Source organism: Balaenoptera acutorostrata, chromosome 6 (genome assembly GCF_949987535.1).
Source record: "Balaenoptera acutorostrata chromosome 6, mBalAcu1.1, whole genome shotgun sequence".
Lineage (NCBI taxonomy): Eukaryota > Metazoa > Chordata > Mammalia > Artiodactyla > Balaenopteridae > Balaenoptera > Balaenoptera acutorostrata.
The window spans coordinates 55,781,572-55,802,484 of record NC_080069.1 but is presented as its reverse complement, the minus strand read 5'-3'; the positions used below and the strand labels follow the sequence as shown (position 1 = coordinate 55,802,484).

The 20,913-nt window shown below is 41.5% G+C and overlaps 2 protein-coding genes across 5 annotated transcripts in view; both read right to left on the bottom strand.

Moving 5' to 3' along the window:
• The window catches only part of SLC24A2 (solute carrier family 24 member 2), a 244,445-nt gene extending 226,235 nt beyond the window's left edge, over window positions 1-18,210 (bottom strand). For all 4 annotated transcript variants that reach the window (XM_007176804.2, XM_057549325.1, XM_007176805.2 and 1 more), the window contains exons 1-2: window positions 18,061-18,210; window positions 15,103-16,190 (exon numbers count right to left, since the gene is read on the bottom strand). In XM_007176804.2, coding sequence (XP_007176866.1) covers window positions 15,103-16,035 — 933 coding nt within the window. In that variant the 5' untranslated portion in view covers window positions 16,036-16,190; window positions 18,061-18,210. The remainder of the gene's footprint in view (window positions 1-15,102; window positions 16,191-18,060) is intronic.
• On the bottom strand, window positions 2,243-2,473 carry LOC130708521 (testis-expressed protein 48-like). The gene has a single exon (XM_057549326.1). The coding sequence runs from the start codon at window positions 2,471-2,473 to the stop codon at window positions 2,243-2,245; it is 231 nt and encodes a 76-aa protein (XP_057405309.1).
• Window positions 18,211-20,913: the final 2,703 nt, after the last annotated feature.

The following is a 20,913-nucleotide window of genomic DNA, read 5'->3' as shown; positions in this document are numbered from 1 at the left end:
GTAGGGAAAGGGATTTGATGACAAGAAACTCTCTTAGGTAGTACAGAGAAGAATCAGGAGTAGGTTAAAAAGGGTGATGTAGCAACCAGACAACAAACATCCTGGGTCCAATGTTCAAGTAGATTCACGTTCCCAGGTTCTCTATAATCAATAAGTCCTGAACCTCAAACAACCCCTAAATCTTCCTCCAGTCCTTAGCTTCAAGGGGATCAAGCTTTCCAAGACCAACTCAAGGAAACAGGCAGCTTTAGGGTTGATCCAAAGGTTCCAAATCACTCTAGGTATAAGTAGATGCCTAGAGAACAATAGGGAACAGCTTGGAGACCCAGTCCCAGTCGAGGAGCTGCCCCATCTATGGAGCATATTCCTTATTCCACAGAATAGAAGATAATTGCAAATCATATATATGTTCTTGCCCCCAGAATATATAAAGAACTCTTAAATTCAACAGTAAGGCAAATAACCCAGTTTTTAAGTGGGCAAAGGATTTGAACAGACATATCTTCAAAGAAGATATACAAGTAGCCAATAAGCTCATGAAAAGATGTTCAACATCATCATCCTTCAAGAAAATGCAAATCAAAATCACAATGAGATACTACGCCACATCCACTAGGGTGGCTATAATCAAAAAAACATATAATAGCAAATGTTGGCAAAGATGTAGAGAAATTGGAACCTTCATACCTTGCTGGTAGGAATGCAAAATAGTACAGACACTTTGGAAAACAGCTTGGCAGTTCCTTAAAATGTTAAACATATGGTGAGCATATGACCCAGCAATTCTACTCTTAAGTGTATACCAAAGAGAATTGAAAACATATATCCACACAAAAACTTGTAAGCAAATGTTCATAGCAGCATTACTTATAATGGCCAAAAAGTGGAAGTAACCCAAATGTCCATCAACTGATGAATGGATAAACAAAATATAGTATATCCATACAATGGAATATTTGGCCATCAAAAAGGCAACAACATGGATGAACTTTGAAAACATTATGTTAACTGAAAGAAGCCAGACACAAAAGGCCACATACTGTATGATTCCCATTGATCTGAAATGTCCACAATAGGCAAATCTATAGCAACAGAAAGAAGATTGGTGGCTACCAGGGATGGGGACGGAAAGAGGGATGAGGAGTGATTATTAATAGATACAGGTTTCTTTTTGGTGGTGATGAACATGTTCTAAAGATAGTGGTGATGATTTTACAACTCTGAATATACGCAAAACCAGTGAATTCTATGATAAGTGAATTATATCTCAAAAAAACTGTTATAAAAAAGTCAATAGAGGACTTCCCTGATAGTGCAGTGGTTAAGAATCCACCTGCCAATGCAGGGGGCATGGGTTCGAGCTCTGGTCCGGGAAGATCCTACATACCGTGGAGTAACTAAGCCCATGCGCCACAACTACTGAGCCCGCGTGCCTAGAGCCCATGCTCTGCAACAAGAGAAGCCACCGCAATGAGAAGCCCACGCACCGCAACGAAGAGTAGCCCCCGCTCGCCGCAACTAGAGAAAGCCCACGCACAGCAATGAAGACCCAACACAGCCAAAAATAAATAAAATAAATAAATAAATAAATAAAAGAAAACCTTAAAAAAAAAAAGTCAATAGAGAGAAACACTACATAATGCTACACGGTAAGGAGAGCTACTTCGAGGCCACAGCTGTAGTGATCTGGCCTTTAGAACTGACGGCCCTTACCTGCCCTGACAGCCACACTTCCAACCTGAGGAGACTGGAGAATGTCTAATGAATTCTGTTTCTCAAGTCAGATATTTGTTGTTTGCTCCTTGACTTTAATACATAAGCAACTATGTTTTATGAATGATTCAGGCCCAGACTTTTTATCGTGAACACTCATCACCACCATTATCAATTCCCGAAGGGTATTCAGTGCCCTTTTCCCTTCTACCCTAGATACCAAGCGAGACACCAAATACTGCAGGTGGGATTGGTTAGTTCCTGAGTCAAAGGGAGTGATTTTTTTTTTTTTTTTTTTTTTTTTTTTGCAACTAAGGACTTTAATTGGAGGCAGCTCCTCCACAGTGGCTTCTCCGGGAGCTGAAGTGACTCTTGCTGGCGGCACAGGGATGGCTCAGATGTCTTCTCCTCCTCTGGGGAGTTTCCGAATCAGTCTTCATGGCCCCTGTTCACCGCCCCCTTCCTGCCGGAGACCCTCCAGCAGCCGTGCAGCCTCGGAGACCTGCGAGGGGGCTGCCGTCTAGAATGTTCAGGGTCTCCCAATGAGGCATGGCTGGTACGGCCAGCGATCCTGGGAGTAGCGGCTTGGGTTTCTCTTGTGAAATCCTCTTTTGGAAACATGTGAATTCACATCATGCTTTGATGGCTGAAGCTCTTGGGGTTGACTGGGGATCTTGGAGTCATCTGTGGCATTGGGTTCCTCACAGCATTTGCAGCATAAACAGAAGATCTTCGAGGCCAGGTTTTGGTGGGCTGCCATGGAAAGGAGTTGAAGCCTCTATTCTTCCAGCTTTGCTTGCAGGGGTGCCTTATTGAATCAACCGATCTTGAATTTGAGCCCGGTTCCCTGGGCAGGGCTGTTTCCTAAATAAACATGAGATTATTTTGGCTGTGTTGGGTCTTTGTTTCTGTGCGAGGGCTTTCTCTAGTTGCGGCAAGTGGGGGCCACTCTTCATTGCGGTGCGCGGGCCTCTCACTATCGCGGCCTCTCTTGTTGCAGAGCACAAGCTCCAGACGCGCAGGCTCAGTAGTTGTGGCTCACGGGCTTAGTTGCTCCGCGGCATGTGGGATCTTCCCAGACCAGGGCTCGAACCCGTGTCCCCGTCATGCATTGGCTGTTGTCCAGAGAGTTGAATACTTTTATGTGGCAACTGTTTCAACTTCTGGCTCCACAGCTGCAGCTGGCAGAGCAGAGATGGAACTGTCTGTGATGTCACAGGGCCTGGGAACCACGGAATGTTGGGGGCAGAGGGGTTTGGACTGACTACAAATGCAGGGAGGAGGGAGGATGTCTGCTGATCCTCTCTCTAGTGGTCCTTCCCTCTGTCCACTATGCCATGCTGTCCTTTGGGGCACTGGAATGGAAGTCCTGGTGCCTCTGGTGAAAGCATCTTGAGGATGGCTGGGCCAGAAGGGGGCAGTATAGCACTGGATGCAGAAGACCTGGGTCCACATTCTGTCTCCGTACCCAGCAGGGTGGTAACCTTAGGCAAATAGACGTCATGTCTTGGTTTCTTCCTCTTTAAAGTGGGAATAATAGGACTTCCCTCGTGGCACAGTGGTTTAGAATCCGCCTGCTAATGCAGGGGACACAGGTTCGAGCCCTGGTCCGGGAAGATCCCACATGCCGTGGAGCAGCTAAGCCCGTGCGCCACAACTATCAAAGGGAGTGATTTGATCCAAGGTAGAAAACACAGATGCTGGCAAACCAACATAAGGCCCAGCCACGACTGGATGGAGATATGACAAGCTAAGACTAAACATTGATGATGTATACAAGAAAAGAGTAAATACATTCACAGGGCAGTGACAGGGGACCTCGAGAGAACTTCGTGGTTGAGCAAGGTTCAGTTTCACAACAGGGAAACTACTTCTCTCCTAATCCTCTGCAAGAACAGAGGGAAAGCAGGTTCAAGTCCAAACACTGAGGACTTGACTATTAGTTAGGGATTAGTTGGGGAATTGCTCCTTCATCTGGCTGCTTGGGAGGCAGAGAGAAGAGGACCTAGGGAGTGAGGCAAGGTCCTGAAATGACAGGAGGGCCGGCTAACAGCACATGGGAGGGACTCAGAGGAAAAGAGACCAGGAGTAGAATATACGTGGGTGAGTGGGACCGTATTCTGCTAATCACTTTTCCTGTGTGATTGCATCAAAATTCACAGCCTTTCTCTGAGGGAAAGGCTATTATTTTTTCTTAATTTATGGATAAACAAACATAAGCCCAGAGAGGTTCAGTAACTTGCCCAAGATCACACAGCAAGGAGGGTCACACACTATCTCAGTCTTAAATAATAATTCTATTGTGTTAACCCTTAAACGTCATCGTCCCTCTCAGGAAACAAAGTCACAGGTTCCTAGAACACATGCACCAATACTCAGTGCCTACCGCATGCCTAAAATAATAGAAGTGGCTCAACATCTTTTTCATTGCTATTAGGTGACAGGGAAAAATAAAACTGACTTAGCCTACAAATGGTTAGGGCAACAGATGACAGTTTAAGTGGGAGGAATGGGGCTGCTGAAGGGGAAACCTGTATTTCTACTTGCAACCTGCCTGCCCAGCTCAATGTCCATCAAGCAGTAAAAGAGCAAGTACAGAGCACCAGCAACTTTGCCCCTTTCTAAGAATGTCCTATGGACAGGTGAAGAAGCCTGCATTACCCCTTCAAAGGAACTAATCTCCTTTAATTGGTCTTCTTAACTGGAAAAGCACTCTGAAGGCGGTAAGTTCAGGGCTTCATTACCTGACCACCTCTTCTGTTGGTCAGTCCATAATTAGGGACATATATTTGTTTCTTTCCCATTAACAGAGAGGCACGGAATTATCAGAGCTGGTGGGGACCCTGGAGATAAACTAGCCCCTTCATTTTCAGAGGAGACACTTGGGGCAAAGTACCTGGACTAGGGTTAGACGGCCAGTGTGTGGGATGAAAGGGACTCCATCTCTCCAGGCTTGGTTCCTGCCAGTGCAGGATTCTGAGTGCATCCTTTAAAGCTGTAAACATGGCATTAATATAGTCTGGTGCCCAGACCCTTTCCAAACCCATCAGCTTTTACCAGGACAAGAACCGTGTCTGCATCATTTGGTTTACAAATCCAATCCTTCATAAAAAGGTAACCAACCTAATTGAAATGCAGCGTCGGCCTTCTTGTCAAGGTTCTGCTTCTCTCTGACTTCATATCTCCCTGTTTCATCCACATTTCTTTCCCACCCGATGACAAGCTCACTGGGAACCAAGGATGAGTCGAGGCTCAGGGAGCACATCATGCTTTGACCTGCACCTTCCTTACCCTGCAATCAGTCTCTGTCAGAGCCAGAGGGGGTAAGAAGCAAAGCCACCACCAGCTTAAAGGGCACCTTTGTGGAAGTAAGAAAAGGCACCCTTTCCCCTGGGCAGCCACAGTCCCACACCAAAGCACACAGTCTGTCCAGTAGAGCGATGTCTGGATTTCTGTCCCTATTTGCCCCCTTGGTCAGACAGATGCCCTTGTGCAGTAAATTAGCATAGCCTTGAAGGGCAGCCCCACTAAGAGGAAGAAGGAGGAAAAAGGAATTTCTAAAAATACTATTTTTTAAAAGTTAGGTCACAATCCATTGGTGGGTCATGAAATTATTTTAGGGTTGAAACTAGCATTTCTTACAGAGTAGAAAAACCTATATATGTATATATATATATATATATATATATATATATATATATATATGTCTCACACTTAGATTTTATTTTTATATGTATATGTAAACATATACATATGTATGTGTATGTGCATGGGTATGTGTATATACTGAATTGAGATGTAAAATATATTTTTTAGTGGGGGTCATGGTAAAAAATATTTGAAAGTCACTGACTTAACACAGCCTACTATGAAATGTGCATCGAATTTGGAGGTTTGCTTTGTCTTTATTCCCAACTGTCCAGTAGGAAGCAACAAGAAAACTAGCATGCATTTAGGAGTCAGACAGACCCAAGTTCAAATGCAGTTTACCACTAAATTTGGACCTTAGGCAATCATTTATGTTTTCTGGTCCTCAGGTTCCTGATCTGCCAGTGGAGATGGTACCTGCTTCAAAACGTTGATGTGGTAAAGATGTGGTATTAAGCATGCGTCCAGTTTTCAGATCTCTCTCTTCTCTCGACTTTGGAGAGACCAGCAGAGACCAGTGATCTAGGGACACACATGCAGCTGCCACTGAGGGTTTCCACTGCCAGAAGCCACAAAGCTGAGGAGGTGTAGAGTCCTTCAGTAAACTTTAAATGATTTCCTCCTGTGCAAGTTGTTCTCCTGTCTGTATGGAAGAACCTCTTCCCAAAGCATGCTTAAACAAAAATTACTGTTTAGGCAAGTCAATTAAGTCATTTGAGTGAAAATACTACAGGTAAGCCGGGTTAGGAAAAGAGTTTGGTGCTGTGGGTATGGTGAGAATCTGGTCTTCTGTTTTAAGTAAATGTGTTAGATTTTAGTTTGGCATGGTCAGAGTATTCCACATAGTAAGGATGAGAGCCTCTGAGGACAGAAATGACAAGCTAAAGTAATCTTTTAGGTCATGTGGGTCAAATCTCCCATTTTCCAGATTTGGAGATAGGGTCCTAGGACGTACAGGATCCACCAAAGTCACGTGGCTGGGGGCACACCCCATCCCTTGGGAACATCATTTCTTAACTCCTGGGTCACAAGGCCTCCTTCTTTAGAATAATTCATCCTTTAAAACAAAAATTGCAACAACTTCCTGCCTTGATTTAGGTGTGGAAATGTGGGGAAGTATGAGAGCTAAAGTTAGGGTTTCTCAGCATATGTTTGTAAGAGATTTTTGAGTCATCACAGCAAACTTTAAAAATGACACAAAAGACACATAGGAAATTGGCAATCTATAAATGAAAATTTGAATTCTCAAAAAACATATTTTCAACCTCCCAATTAATCAAAGAAATGCAAATTAAAACAATGTAATGTTGTTTCACCTATGAAATTGGAAAACATTAAAAATGATAATAGTCAACACTACCAAGGATGTAGCAACCTTAGCAGAAACTTTAAAAAGCTCATAAACTTTGTTCCAGAATTGCTGCTTCTCCAAAATCAAAAATTCATGTGTAAGGCTGCTGGCTGTAGCATTTTTTATAGCAGTGAAATATAATATGAAAATAACTTTCTACTTTATGATAATGCTAAACAGTGAATAACAGTTTTAAAAAACAGTTAGTGATCTGAGGAAATGCTCATAATAAACCAAGTTAAAAAGTTAAAATGGTATATATTCAATATAAGTTTAAAGTTGTGCATATCCAATATCATTCAAACTTATTTAGATATATAGGTACATATGTGCATATGTGTGTGTGTGTGTGTGTGTGTGTGTGTGTGTGAGTGAAAGTCTGGAAGAATAAATGCAAAAATGTTCATAGTTATTTCTGGATGGTGCAATGGAGAGATTATAGGCTATTTAAATTTTTTTTGTATTTTGATGTGTTTTTATAATCTTGTACAATGAATATATTACTTTAAGTATCTGGTAAAAATATTTAAAAGGCAAATCTACAATTTAAACTTTCTGTTAGAATTGTCTTTTACATTTGATTTGACTCAAAATTTGCCATTGGTAGGATCTGTTGATAAGGAGCTTTATTACAGCATCAGGCTATATTAAACATTCTGAAAGTATACAGTTAAAATACATATTAGCATCCCTTGCTATATGCATTATCATTTGACAAATCCAAAGTCTAAAACATAATTTTTGGCAATATGATGATTAAACATTCAGAGAAACCATTTTCAGTATATACACCTCAAATTATTGGATATTATATTCTTTGATATATTTTAAAATTACCCAACTATATTAGTGAGGAAGCAGGGATTTCTTAGAACCTAGAACACCAACTAAGCACAAATCCAGAGGGGTCTGTGTTGCTTTGCCTCTGAGGTATTTGCCATTCCCCAGTGGTCAGAAACTAGGATTGCAGAAGCTACAAACATGAGGCATGATAGGGAGGGGGTACTTCAGGGGCCTCCACTCCCAAGAAGCTAGAAACCCTGAAGGGTGGACACTCTTAGTGGGTGAATAAGGAAAAAAAAATCTGCCTACCGAAGGGAAATAGTAGAATGTGCCTATTTTGGCCTTAGCTTTGAGTGGTACTGAAAAAAAGAGCAAGAAAAAAGAGTCTCCCTTAAGAATTTCTAAGCACAGCCTTGCTCCTGGCTTTGGAGTCTGAATTCACACTACATGGGTAGAAAAAAGTCAGACATTTAGGTTAGAATGGTTCCAGGTTGGTTGGGCTCCCAGGAACTTGAGAGAAGAGCAAACAAGTCCTCTCTGTTGGGATACACTTAGAACCCAGGCCTCAGTGACTCCCTACAGGTCAAGTTCCAAGAAATATGAGTTCAAAGTTTTAAAAGAAATCACTAAATATATAAGAAAGCAATCCCACATGAAACATAAAACAACACAACCAGATCTGCAAGGATACTAACACTAGAAATACCAATTATGAATTATAAATATAAATATACTTAACATGTTTAGAAAAATAAAAGAAGGCATTAAATAATAGAAGAAGAAGAAACAGTGAAAATCAACCTGACAGTGGTGAAAAGGAGCCACAAAACCTAGAAATGAAAAATATAATAATTACAATTAGAAACTAAACAGATGAGCACCAGAGCAGGTTAGACAAAATTGAAGAGAAAATTAGAAAGTAGAGAGCAGATATAAAGAAATGATCAGCAAGAAGAACACAGAAAAAGATGAGTAGTTAAAAGACATGAAGAACAGTTTGAGATGGTATAACATATATCCAATCAGAATTCTAGAAGATTATGGGAAGAATGAGGTAGAGGCCAAATTGGTGGAAGGCACTAAACCTCAAATTCAGGAAGTCTAATGAATCACAAATAGGGGATAATTAAGTGAGAAAATCACACCTGTCATGGCATCAGGAAAATGCTGAACACCAAAAACAAAGAGAAAACCTTATAAAGTAGTCAAAGAGGAGAGACAAACTTCTTACAAAGGAGCAACATTCACACCAGCAGCAGTCTTTTCAATGGCAAAAGTGGAAGTCAGAGACAGTGGAATTATTATTTCAAAGTGGAATGAGAATATAACTTTCTACCCACCAAAGCTATCCTTCAAGAACAAAAGTAAAATAGATCTGTAAGCAAATAAAAATCAGGAACAGATACTATTAACAGATTCTTGCTAAAGGAACTTATAAAGAATGTAAGTCAGTACAAGAAAAAGTCATAGAGAAAAGGTCTGATATGAGAAAAGAAATGAGGAGAAAAACTGGTAAAAATGTGGATATATCTAAAAACATTGATGGTATAATGTCTAATTTGTAGGATTTAAAAAGTGAAGATTATATCTCAATAAAGCTGTTATAAAACATCAAGGTAGAACTTAAATTGTAAACTTCAAATCATTTACATTGGGGGATAGGAGACTGAGTTAAAACGTTCTAAGGCCCTTAAGATGTTTAGCAGGAGTGTAAAGATATTAGCTTTACACTCTGTTGAGTTAAATATATGCATTAAAATTTTTAGGGTAAACACTAAAAGACTAGAAATAGGATAATTCCAAACTACTAATGGGAAAAGCAGATTTAGAAAAAAATCAATCCAAAAAAAAAGCAAGAAAAAGTTATAAAAAATAGAAAGTATAAAATAGCATGATAGAAAAGAATCCAAATGTAATAGTAATCACAATAAATGTAAATAAACTAAACTTTCCAGCTAAAAGATAATGATTGTCAAACTGAATTAAACAAAATGCTGCTATATTCCGTTTACTAGAGACTTACCTAAAACAAAAGGAGGCTGAAAATGAAAGAATGAAGAAACTAAACCAGTCAAATCCACACAGATGTTCTTGACTCATCTTGGAGCAACTTAACAATCTCATTCCTTGTTAAAGTTAAAATACAAATTATCTGGTTCTAAGAAAAAAAAGGAAAAAAAAGAAAAAAAAGGAAAAAAAAGGGGAGAAGGGAGGCGAAAAGGAGAGAGGAAGAAAGGAGACAGGAAGGGAAGTGGTGATAACTCCTCACTCTCAACATTGCCAGGATTCACAAAGTTTAGGTCATCTCTTGCTGGAGGAACCAGAGTAGCAAGGGGAACAGCCATGGGCAATCTGTCCTCTGTGTATTAAAATCCACTGGGCTTTCTGAGTCTCTCAAACTGCCTCCTTCACTCTTTGAATCATATGCAGTAACTGAAGGGTTTGCTTTTAACATAAGTAGAGGGAAACAAAACAAGGAAAATAGCACCATGCTGTATCCCTAGATCAACAAACAGACTTGTGATACTGTGATTTATAAGAAATATATATATTTGGTCATTCAGATGACCAAAATATATTTCTCATATATATGTGGTCTTGGTTCACAGTTTTGGGCTCGTGGCTCTCAAAACCCCTGGAATTTCCTAAGTGTGGAGAGTGATAAAGGTGTCATTTGTTATGTTAATGAGGCAACTTTAGGAAAGCACCTAAGGATGGGGGCTGGTTGCCAATGGAGCCAACTGTGTGATTAAAGGGTGGGACTGAGGAGAGAGGGGCTGGAGGTCAAATCAATTGCCAGTGGCCAATGACTTAATCAACCATGCCCATGTAATGAAGCCTCCATAAAACCCCCCAAAATGGCAGAGTTCAGAGTTGGTGAACACCTGGAGGTGCTGGGAGAGTGGTGCCTGGAGAGGGCACGGAAGCTCCATGCCTTTCCCCGTGCCTCACCCTAGGCATCTCTTCCAGCCAGCTGCTCCTGAGTTATATCCTTTTATAATAAACCAGCGACCTAGTGAGTGAAATGTTTCTCTTAGTTTTGAGAGATCCTCTGGCAAATTCATTGAACCCGAGGAGGGGTCACTGGAACCTCTGACTTACAGCCAGTCGGTCAGAACTACAGGTAACAACCTGGACTTGTGACCTGCATGGGGAGTGGGGGCAGTCTTGTAGGACTGAACCCTTAACTTGTGGAAAACTGATGTTCTCTCTGGGTGGACAGTGTCAGAATTGAGTTAAATTCTTGGACACCCTGCTGGTGTCCGAAAATTTCTTGGTGTTTTGAGGAAAGAACCCCCTACCCGACCCCTACACGTTTGAATTGGGGCCAGGAACTCAAAAGAATGCTACAATCACAGGCATCTAGTCAGTTAAGAATTTTAGTGCCTATATTTTCTTTCTTTTGAGGACAGAGAGTTTCCAAGTCTATTAAGTAATACTTACTCACTATAAGGACGATCTCACCTTAACTTCCTTGAAATCTGTACATTAATTTTACTAATTTACGTACTAGTATGGAGGGGAAACAAAGGTTGAATTTATAACATATTCTTTGCCTTAAGAAGGCTTGGGACTATACATTTGTATTTATATAATTATTTATGGTTTAGCATCTTACCAGAAATACTTCACTTTATGAAGAATATTTATAATATTGTTTCAATTTTGATTTTCCCATGATCATTAATAACAATTTGCATTGCAAACACTCTGTTGGCAAGCAACTTTTCAGGAACACACAAAATGAATAAAGCAAGGCACACCTAAATTACTAAGTAGCCTGCCTTCAACTATCAAGCTTTAAGCATCTTTATTTAGACCATTCCCTTCATTTGAACTAGGCTGACTTGCTGTCAGATTATAGTGCCAAGTCTAAGAAGAGGTTAAATACCATGGACAGCTGCTTTCTAGGCCAATGACAGCCTAGCACCATAGCAGATCAGGGGACCTCAGCAGGCAGGCCAGGCACACAGCAAAACATGCCAGATGCCCTGAAACTCCACTGCTTCACATCCTGCAGGATTCAAATTAATTCCTAACCAGCTGTGGAGAGGTTTTTGGAAGATAGTCCCAATCATTTATAAATAAAAATACCCTTAAAACAAAAATCTCTGCTTAGCATAGATATTTCTAAACCACAGTCTACAAAATAAACTTTCAGGACAACAAAGGCATTTGAAGGTTTCCTTGGAGTTTGTAATAATATTTCCCTGCATATGTTCACTGTATATGAAATTAGGCTTATAAATATTATAATATGACAAATATCACACGCCCCTAAGGGAGACAACAGCCTGCTTAACTCAGTGATTCACTGGCATGAACTACAATCTTCAAGGAATGTTTTGAAATTCTCAAATTTGAAATAATTTATCCCGATTAACTTTTCATTTAAGAACAAAAGATGAAAGGAAAGGAACTAACACTTACTGAACAACCCACGTTTGCCAAGGACTATGTTAGCTGCTTAACATTCATTTCTTCATTTAATAATTTTCCCAACTTTATGAAGTAGGTATTATTATTTTCATTTTCCTAATTAGGAAAATGAGGCTCAGTGAGTTTCTGTGACTTCTCTGAGGTCACAAGTCTTATTATACACCTGGGCTAACACCTTTTTTCCCTGAATCAAAGCCCAGGATCTCCTTACCATGTCATGACACTACACGACATTTTTTTAAACGATAATATTATCACTAAAAGATGCAATAAAAATATCAAATTAAAAAACCAAACACCAGGTGGAACAGTTAAATAAAATGGGAAACTATTACTTTAAATATGAGAAAAATGTTTGTATTTTCTGTTTTTTCATGCTCCACAGTTGCCCCATCATCAATAATGAAACCAAATTAAGATTTTCAACTGGTCCATGAAGCAAGCAGTTTCAAAGATATTTCACCGTCTGCAGCCCAGCAGAATTGATGAGTTTTTAGTAAGAACCATTGATGACTTGTATAAAAATATCTAAAATATGTTTCCTCCACTTTCCAATACTCCCCTGTTCCATAATTGTGCAATTAAGACAATGAGGTAGCTTTGCCTAAAAATATGCTTAGTATTTTGCTTCCTAAACTCTTGTACAGCACATTCCTCTCTATGAAGACTCCACTGAGGGCTGCCTTTGGCTTGGGGTCTTTTTCTGACTGTTCTGATGATGTTAGAAGCACTGACTTAGGTAGGAAAGGTGGAGTACACAGCCAGAAATCGACTTTGCAGATGAGAGAACAAGACAGCCAAGCTCAAACACTCATCCCTCCTTGAGACACCTTATGTTCAGCGCTTAGAGAGCAAAATCTCCATAAGATTCTGAAGTCAGACATCTGATAAAGACCAACTGCTGAAAAAATTTTTTTCCAACAATTATTCAAAAGTGAAATTGGCAAGGTAAAATTTCCTAAAGGAAATCACACATCATTATGTACTGTTCCACCTAAAAATATCTGTGTTCCAGCATACCGAACAAGACTTAGCTATGTTAAAAAATTCTGGTCCCATGATAATTTATAGCTCAATCTAGTTACTGAATGACAAAATAAATAATAATGATTAAGTGGAATAAACTAAAGCTATTCGGTGCTCAAAGGAAAATAATACAATGAACATATTTTGGCGGTAAATCAGAAACAGGAGATATAGTCATGAATATAATTTGCTTTCTTTTTTAATTAGGTAAATCCAGAATTCCAAAATTTGAAAAATGCACAATATTAAGCATAGCAAAAATTATGGATATGAGTAACAACTCTAAGGAATGCCAGCCTAAGTTATTGACTTTTAAATTACCATTAAAATGACATGACAGTCACCTAATATAGTAGGTAAAAATCCTGCAAGCACTGATTTAATGAGTGACTTATAATTTATTAAAAGCCATCTGTAAACCATATTTTAAAACTTATTACTAAATGCACAAAACCAGCTTCTCCCTCCCTATTAGAAGACAAAATCCCCCTGCAATCTTCAATACACCATTGGACTGCTCTGCAAATTCCTTTTTCATACACGTTGCCAACATAACCTTTAGCCGAGTCTGTGCCTAAGTTAATGAAGTTCCACTGAGGCATAACAAAACGAAAAAGTACTGAGTTCTCAAAAAGACTTTTTATCTTTGATGGGACCAGGATATTTATAAGACACCAAATCATTCCCTTGCCTCTAAAAAACAGGCCTTTCCCTTGGCAGCTGTTCAGCATTCTAATTGGAATACACACATAGACGACTAATGCAAACCACTCAAAACTTGTAGTCAGTCTTGAGGAGATGGCTTGAGGGATCATCCTTTGGGCTACAAAATTAGATCAGGTACGGGGCTCCAGTGATGACCCTGTCTTATGCCCTCAAGGATACAGACTCAGTATCACATCTGAATGCTTATTTGCCATGATTTTTTTTTTTTACTACAGTTTCTAACAAACAACCATACACTGAGTGATACGTTAGAAAAAACACAGTATAAAACATTTCTTTTTTGCATGGAATAAATAGAAATATTACTAGTGGGTTTTTTGTCTGTGCTTTGCTTCTGTGTCACGGCTGCTACAAAAATGATGGATGGTCATCAAACTTGAACATAAAGGAATTACGCTAAATTAATATCATTTTTTTCTTCATTCTGGACAAAACATCTCACCCTCCACTCAACATCTGTTTTTTGCATACATGAGAATTTCCCCAGATGCAAGTATGAAAAGTCTGCATATGTATTTTGTTTTACTGTTTAAAATCACATTCTGAGACGACATTCCAATGTTAGGATATAGATCAGAACTGCATTACTCTACTTAACAGAAAATTTTATTGATGTGGCCCATGGATTACTTTTAATAATTAATCTATATTTTTGCAGATCGATTTCTTCTAAGCTCTTTACCAACTTGCTTGCTACCTAAGTGGTAGGATGGCCACTAAAATGTCATTAAAACTCCCTCAAATCCTACCATAAAAAATATTTTGGGTCATGTTTATCACGGCGTGCAAAATGGGCCCTCGAGCTACAGAGGCAGGCAGCATGGCTTGCCACTGACTCTTTCACAGATCCCGATCGGTGCCTGGTCGAGGGGTCTGAAGCACTATTGTGTGGGTCAAGAAGAATGGCCATGACCCATTCTAACGACCAGTCCTGCTAGGCCCTAGGCTGCTGACTTAAAGGTCCAGCTCTGCTGACACAAACAAACTTTCTTCGCTAAGCACTTTTAAAGAGATGGTTCTTGATAACTGTCACATGTTCATTTAAATAGAAAAAGTCCTGCAACTTGCAAGGCACACACACACACTTTCCCATGAAAATTAAACGGCTCACAAAAATAAGACAATAAGAGACAAATAACTGCTGAGTCTGCTCTGAGAAGCTTATGTAACCTATATTTACAAATGTTTTACTCTGAGGCAAGTAGCTTGAGAACTTAGTAGACATTCCCCAGAATACCCCCCAAATTATTTTTCCGACTGTCATGTTGGTCTGGCTGTCAAAGAAATGCATAAAGCACCCTGCTATCCATTACAGCCCCAAACACCATCCCATTTAAAAAGTGGCAGATCTCAAAAACATAAGAGTTCAGAGCTATGGTCAAGAAAACATTAAATAAACAACCACTACCACCAACCTTTGCCTGGGCCTCTGGTGCTGTCACCTTGACGACTTTGTTGCGGTGTATCATTTGCTTCACCCATCTTTCTACTTGGACGTTGAATTTCATGAAAACCACATAGCCAAAGTAAGCTGTTAAGAGGAGCAAGCTTTCCCACCACATGATAAAGTTATCCAGGAAAAATATGATCAGCATGATCAAGTCAATGATGTAGAAGGACACATCCCGAAAGAGTGGCCACCACGTCAGGTTTAGGATTTCTCTGGAAAACAGAGCACACATGCCAATGACAAAGAGGATATTGAACACCGCTGAGCCCACGATGGTGCCAATGCCAACATTGCTGTGAGCGATAAAGACCCCTATGAGAGACGTGAAAAGTTCTGGGGCTGAGCCCCCCGCAGCCATAAAGGTGGCCCCAGCCACATCATCAGAGATGCCCAGTTTTTCAGTGATGACAGTCAAAGAGGGAACAAAGAACTCATCGCAGACAATGGCTAAGGCTATGAACATGTAGATCATTCCAATGACATGGAGAATGATGGTACCTCTTCTTCGCTGCTCGAGGGAAAAGATGTCTCTTGGGTAGTCTCCTTGGGCATGATCTGTACTATTCTCAGATTTGCCTTCCTGAGAAACAGGTGGCTGTGGAGTATAATCTCGAATCTTGTCATTTAAATCTAAGAGAGTTCTTTGACGGTAATCGTGGGCTACCCTGGGGCCACTTGCACCACTGGCCTCCCCTGTGCTCTGTGTCTCTGTCTCAGAAAAGGCACTGATTGAAAACGGAACGGTGCTAATGGCTACCAGGCCCATGAAAAGGCCTAAGATTCGAACCAACTTCAGTTTTTTTCTGACATTATAATGTCTCCTGCAGCCAGACGGTGAGTTATCTGAACACCATTTCTCAAGGAAAGAGATGGTGGTGGTGCTTTGGTGCAGATCCATCCTGGGTCTTCTGGTGGATGTGGTGGTCTTCAAATTGTATACTCAACCAGATGGTTCTTTCATACTTTTCCTCACTTTACAGTTAACAGTGCTTGTGGGGTGCTTCCACAATCAGGGATTCTTAGGCTTCACACGAAATATTTTCAACATTTATGCTTAAATAAAAATAAAAACAAGGACATGTGAATCGTAAAATCATGTCTTTTTTACAAAACAACTTGGCAGATATGAAAAAATCCTATCCAATAGCCATGTGACCTTGGGTTAAGTTCCTTAAATCTTGTGTGCCTCAGTTTCCCCATTTCAAAAATTAGGACAATTATAGCACCTACCACCAAGTGCTGCTTTGAGGATGAGTTAAAATACATGAAGCATTAAGAGTGGGACGTGACACATATTAGGCACTTAGGATAGTGTATGTACAAAGGCAAACATTTTGGTAAATCCAATGTTAGACGTAGACTATGTATTTGTTTCTGTTAAATACAAAAATTTATAGATGTAGATGAAAATCTATGTTTATCCCACCTTAACTCATGTAACAAATAACCTCCCAGGGCTAAAAAAGGTATCGCTTCCTTTAGAATTATCTACGTATTTGACAACCAAAACCACTGTCTTTTCTTTTGGTCCAATTATATAATTCCAGTTGCAGGCACACTTTTCTGATTAATCTATCACTTGGAAAGGGCTGAGTGTTGGAGGAGACAGCACTCTTTTCCTGCACACATAAAGATCTTAGGATCCTATTTTTCATGGAAAGCCCCTCCTATAGCAAATGCAGAAAAGTAGCCCTTTAAAAATTTAAGTTTACAAAAGAATGTTCTGATGACATGAACAAACTGTCTTCCCTAAATATCTAGATATTGTATTCAGCTAAAGCTTATTTTAAAAAACAACCTTTAGTCGTATTTAAAATAGACAACTTAGTAAACCAAACAACTTCTATCAAGTAGGCTATTTCAAGACATCAAATGTGTATTTCATAAACAATATGCAAGTTGCAGTGATACCTCTGTCCACAAAATCTGCCAAAAATAGCCCTGACACTGACTCTCTAGTACGTTAAGATACCCAAGCAGTTTTCATTCTCTGTCTCCACAGAGAAGGGTAAAATATCCACACATGACAGCGGATATTCTGAAGGTTCCCCTTTTTAATTTTCTTTAAAAAACAGTTTTGTTTTGGGGTTTTGGTTTTTTCTTGTATCAATGATTTCATTTTAGAGGCATTCGCTGAGATCATCTCAGGTGTAAAATAAGCTAATTAAACACACGCCAGTGACACACTGAGATTAGCTGGAACTCAGGTTTGCAGAGGGAGCCCAAGTCAAACCAGGCTGAGAGGCTGTTACTCCTGAGATAAACCTAACCCAGCACAGAGATTCCCGGCTGGCCTGGCAGATGTCTATGCCTAGCGTGAACGATTAAGCGACTCACTGCGCTCAGGGGATTGTCACAATGCTGGGCCGGGGCAAACGGCAGGGACGGACTCAACTCCCAGGGTGCGCTATCGGCTCCAGCCTGAGCCGGGCTCGACCTGCAAAACCCACCGCTCCGCCGGCGAAGTGCACCCCCAGCCGCGCCCCAACTTTGCCGTGTGTGGTCCCAAACTTTCCCTGGTGGGCTCATAGGAAAATAAAACTGAAGGACAGACGCCCCACTAGCGAGCCAGAGGCTGGGATGCAGTTTGAGGAGGGGCTTGGCCGGCATCTTCCCGAATCGTTGGTGAGTAGGTGGGGAAGGGGAGCGACCCTCTTTGCGCCTTCCCCGACTGCAGGCCTTGCCCCGCGCCCCCTACCCCGAGCCGGAAGCAGGGGCGGTTGGGGTGGGAGAAGTCGGGGCTCGGAAACCCCGCCCGGGAGCGGAGAGAGTTGGCTAACTCCTTTCGGGGCCTGGGGCACCACGTCCACCGCGGAGCTACCTGTGAGCCTGCAGCGGGATGCGCGCAACCGGGATCCGGAGACAACGACCACTGCGGCCACCAAGCCTGGCGGCTGGCCGGGGCTCGACCGCCCGCACTTACCGGGATCCGCCAGGAGGACGCGCACACGGCGGGGGCCCGAGCGCGGCCCGCCGCTCCGGTCCTCCGCTTTCTCCGGCCCTCCGCCTCCTGGCTCCGAGGCCCGGGCTGCGGCTCGCACTCGCCGCCGCTCTCGCCGTCCGGGGCTGGGCTGGGGAGGAGACTGAGCCGCCGCGAGCCCCGCGCGCCGCCTCTGGTGCTGCCGGGCCCCCTCCGGCCCCTCCCTCTCGCCTGCGCGCGGGGAGCGTGGCCGCAGGGCGCTCTGCTCCCGCGCTCTCTGCTCCACGCCTCCTGGGCGCAGAAGCGACGCCGGCAGCCGTCCCTTCGCAGATTTCTCTGCAGTGGGGACGGGGGTCAGGATTTGCAGGCGAGCAAGGACGGAGAGGAGAAATCGTACAGGTCGGTGACGCGCCTGATTACCAAAGCCTGAAAGTGTTGCCAACTTTAGGGTCATCTCTGCTGGGCCTCTCCTCTCCAATTATCTGCAAAAAGTGACAGCAGTCACACATTTAGGAGGCCATGTAATGTGTAATGGCAGCAAAGACGATCAGTGAAAAGGCAAGAAGGCCTGCAGGGTTGTATGTTCAGGCCCAGGGTTTCTGAGGTCTCTGGTTTGCCTGGCTGGGACACTGAAGGATCTTTAGTCTTGCAGTCGGAACTTTAATTTCGTGGGTGATGAAACTGAGACCCAAGACAGTGTCATTTTGAGTCATAGACAGCGTTCATATGCTGGCCTCTGGACTCCAAGCCCAGTGCTTTTTCCTGCCCTGTCAGGAAAGCAAGATCCCCCCACCACAAGAAGTTGAGCCAGGCTTGTTGGGGACTGGAGGCAAGAATCTGGGCCAAAGAGTGGGCAAAGGTAAGGCAGACGGGTTACTGGGGGAAGCTACTTTTACCCGGCCCTGCGATCACCACCAAAACTGCCAAGAGGTACCCACCAGGAGAAACCTTTCATCAAACGTTTTCCACTCTCTTTACCCTCCACTCTCCTCGTTTTCCACTTAGAGAGGGTCTCTTCATGCTTTCCTGGGTCTAGGAGGAATGTTGGTCATATCTGGAAAACTCACTACCTTTGACTTTGGGTAAAACTCTATACTCAGACCTCTACACTTCCTCTTGATAAGTCAAGAGCAGCCTGGAGAAATTAGAAATCTCTTTTACTCCCACCAAAGCCAGGCATTTAAGACTATTGTCTTGCTAAGGATTTAAGGTCCTATTCTGGAAGTCATAGTGTGAACTTTTAAAATATTTTTTATTTTGGAAGATTCCAGACATTTATAAATATAATAGTATAATAAACCTCCAATGGGGCCATCACCCAGCTTGAACAACTATCATGAACAGCTTGAACTCACGGTCAATCATATTTCATCCAAATCCCCTTTCCCGTGCCATCATTTTAAAGCAAATCCCAGACATTGTATCATTTTATTTATAAGTATTTACAGAAATCAAGGAAGCTATCAACCACTTCTTGTGTCAGGAAGACTAAGGAATCAATTCAAATAGGCTCCCACTAGACAAGGATGGACCAATCTGAGCACCAAAAATTGATAACAATTGCAGTTGTTTCAAACGTATCAATATGATTATAAGTTCATAATGATTCTAAAGTAACTTGATTGGTCGCTGTTGATGGGTAAGAAGGAATGAACTCATTATTTTGAAATTGTTTTAGAAAAAAGAAAACAATCATGCATTTAATCTGCCTTTTCCATACAAACTGGACTTCAGGGTAACCAATTAGCCTTTACTTCTCCCCTGCCCTTGTCTTTGCTTTCCTAGTCTAACAATCCTAATCTTCCCTGATACAGTGATGCATCTGGCTAAGAAGATCTTGTATACAAAGTTCTGCTTAAAAGAAAACAATTATGTATATTTTTAAAAATCACACCCTTCCTACTAGGATCTTTATAAATGTTATCCAGCTGACTCCCCCCAGAGCCCACAGATTACCCTGAATCTCCACTTGGTGGAAGGGGAATGAGGCCCAGATGCAGGTTGTATTGGCTGGGGTTTGTACTTGGCTGCATATAACAGAAACTCATCCTTAGTGATTTAACCAAATAAGAGTTTATTTTTTGCATGTAAAAAGAAGTCTGATTTAAATCTTGATTTCTAATATACTGTCAAAAAACATTTTAATGTAAGTAATCAAATTAGTATTTTTCCGTGGCTCTTCAATAACGAACTAATTCAACTTTATTGTTGGGATTACATCATCGCTTAGGCAATGATTATCAGGATTTTAAAACTTAATGAGGGCTTCCCTGGTGGCGCAGTGGTTGAGAATCTGCCTGCCAATGCAGGGGACGCGGGTTCTGAGCCCTGGTCTGGGAAGATCCCACATGCCGCGGAGCAACTAGGCCCGTGAGCCGCAATTACTGAGCCTGCGCATCTGGAGCCCGTGCTCCGCAACAAGAGAGGCCGCGATAGTGAGAGGCTCGTGCACCGCGATGAAGAGTGGCACCCGCTCGCCGCAACTAGAGAAAGCCCTTGCACAGAAACAAAGACCCAACACAGCCATAAAAATACATAAATTAAAAAAAAAAAAAAACTTAATGATTTGTTATTCTAAGTTTGCTGTTTCAAACTTTTGTCAAGCACATTTCAAAATAAAGAAAAAAAGCTGTAAAGAAATAAATAAGTAAATAAAAATAAAAAGAAGTCTGAAAGCAGACTGTCCAGGGTTTGCAGAGGAGCTCCACAATGCCATCAAGGAACCCAGATCTTTTACCTATCTTCCTTAATGTATGACTTTTATCCTCATAGCCACAAAATGCTTACCTCTTTCAGATATCACATCTGTGCTCCAGGCAGGAAGAAGGGAAAAAATGAAGAGTGAAAGACAGAAGG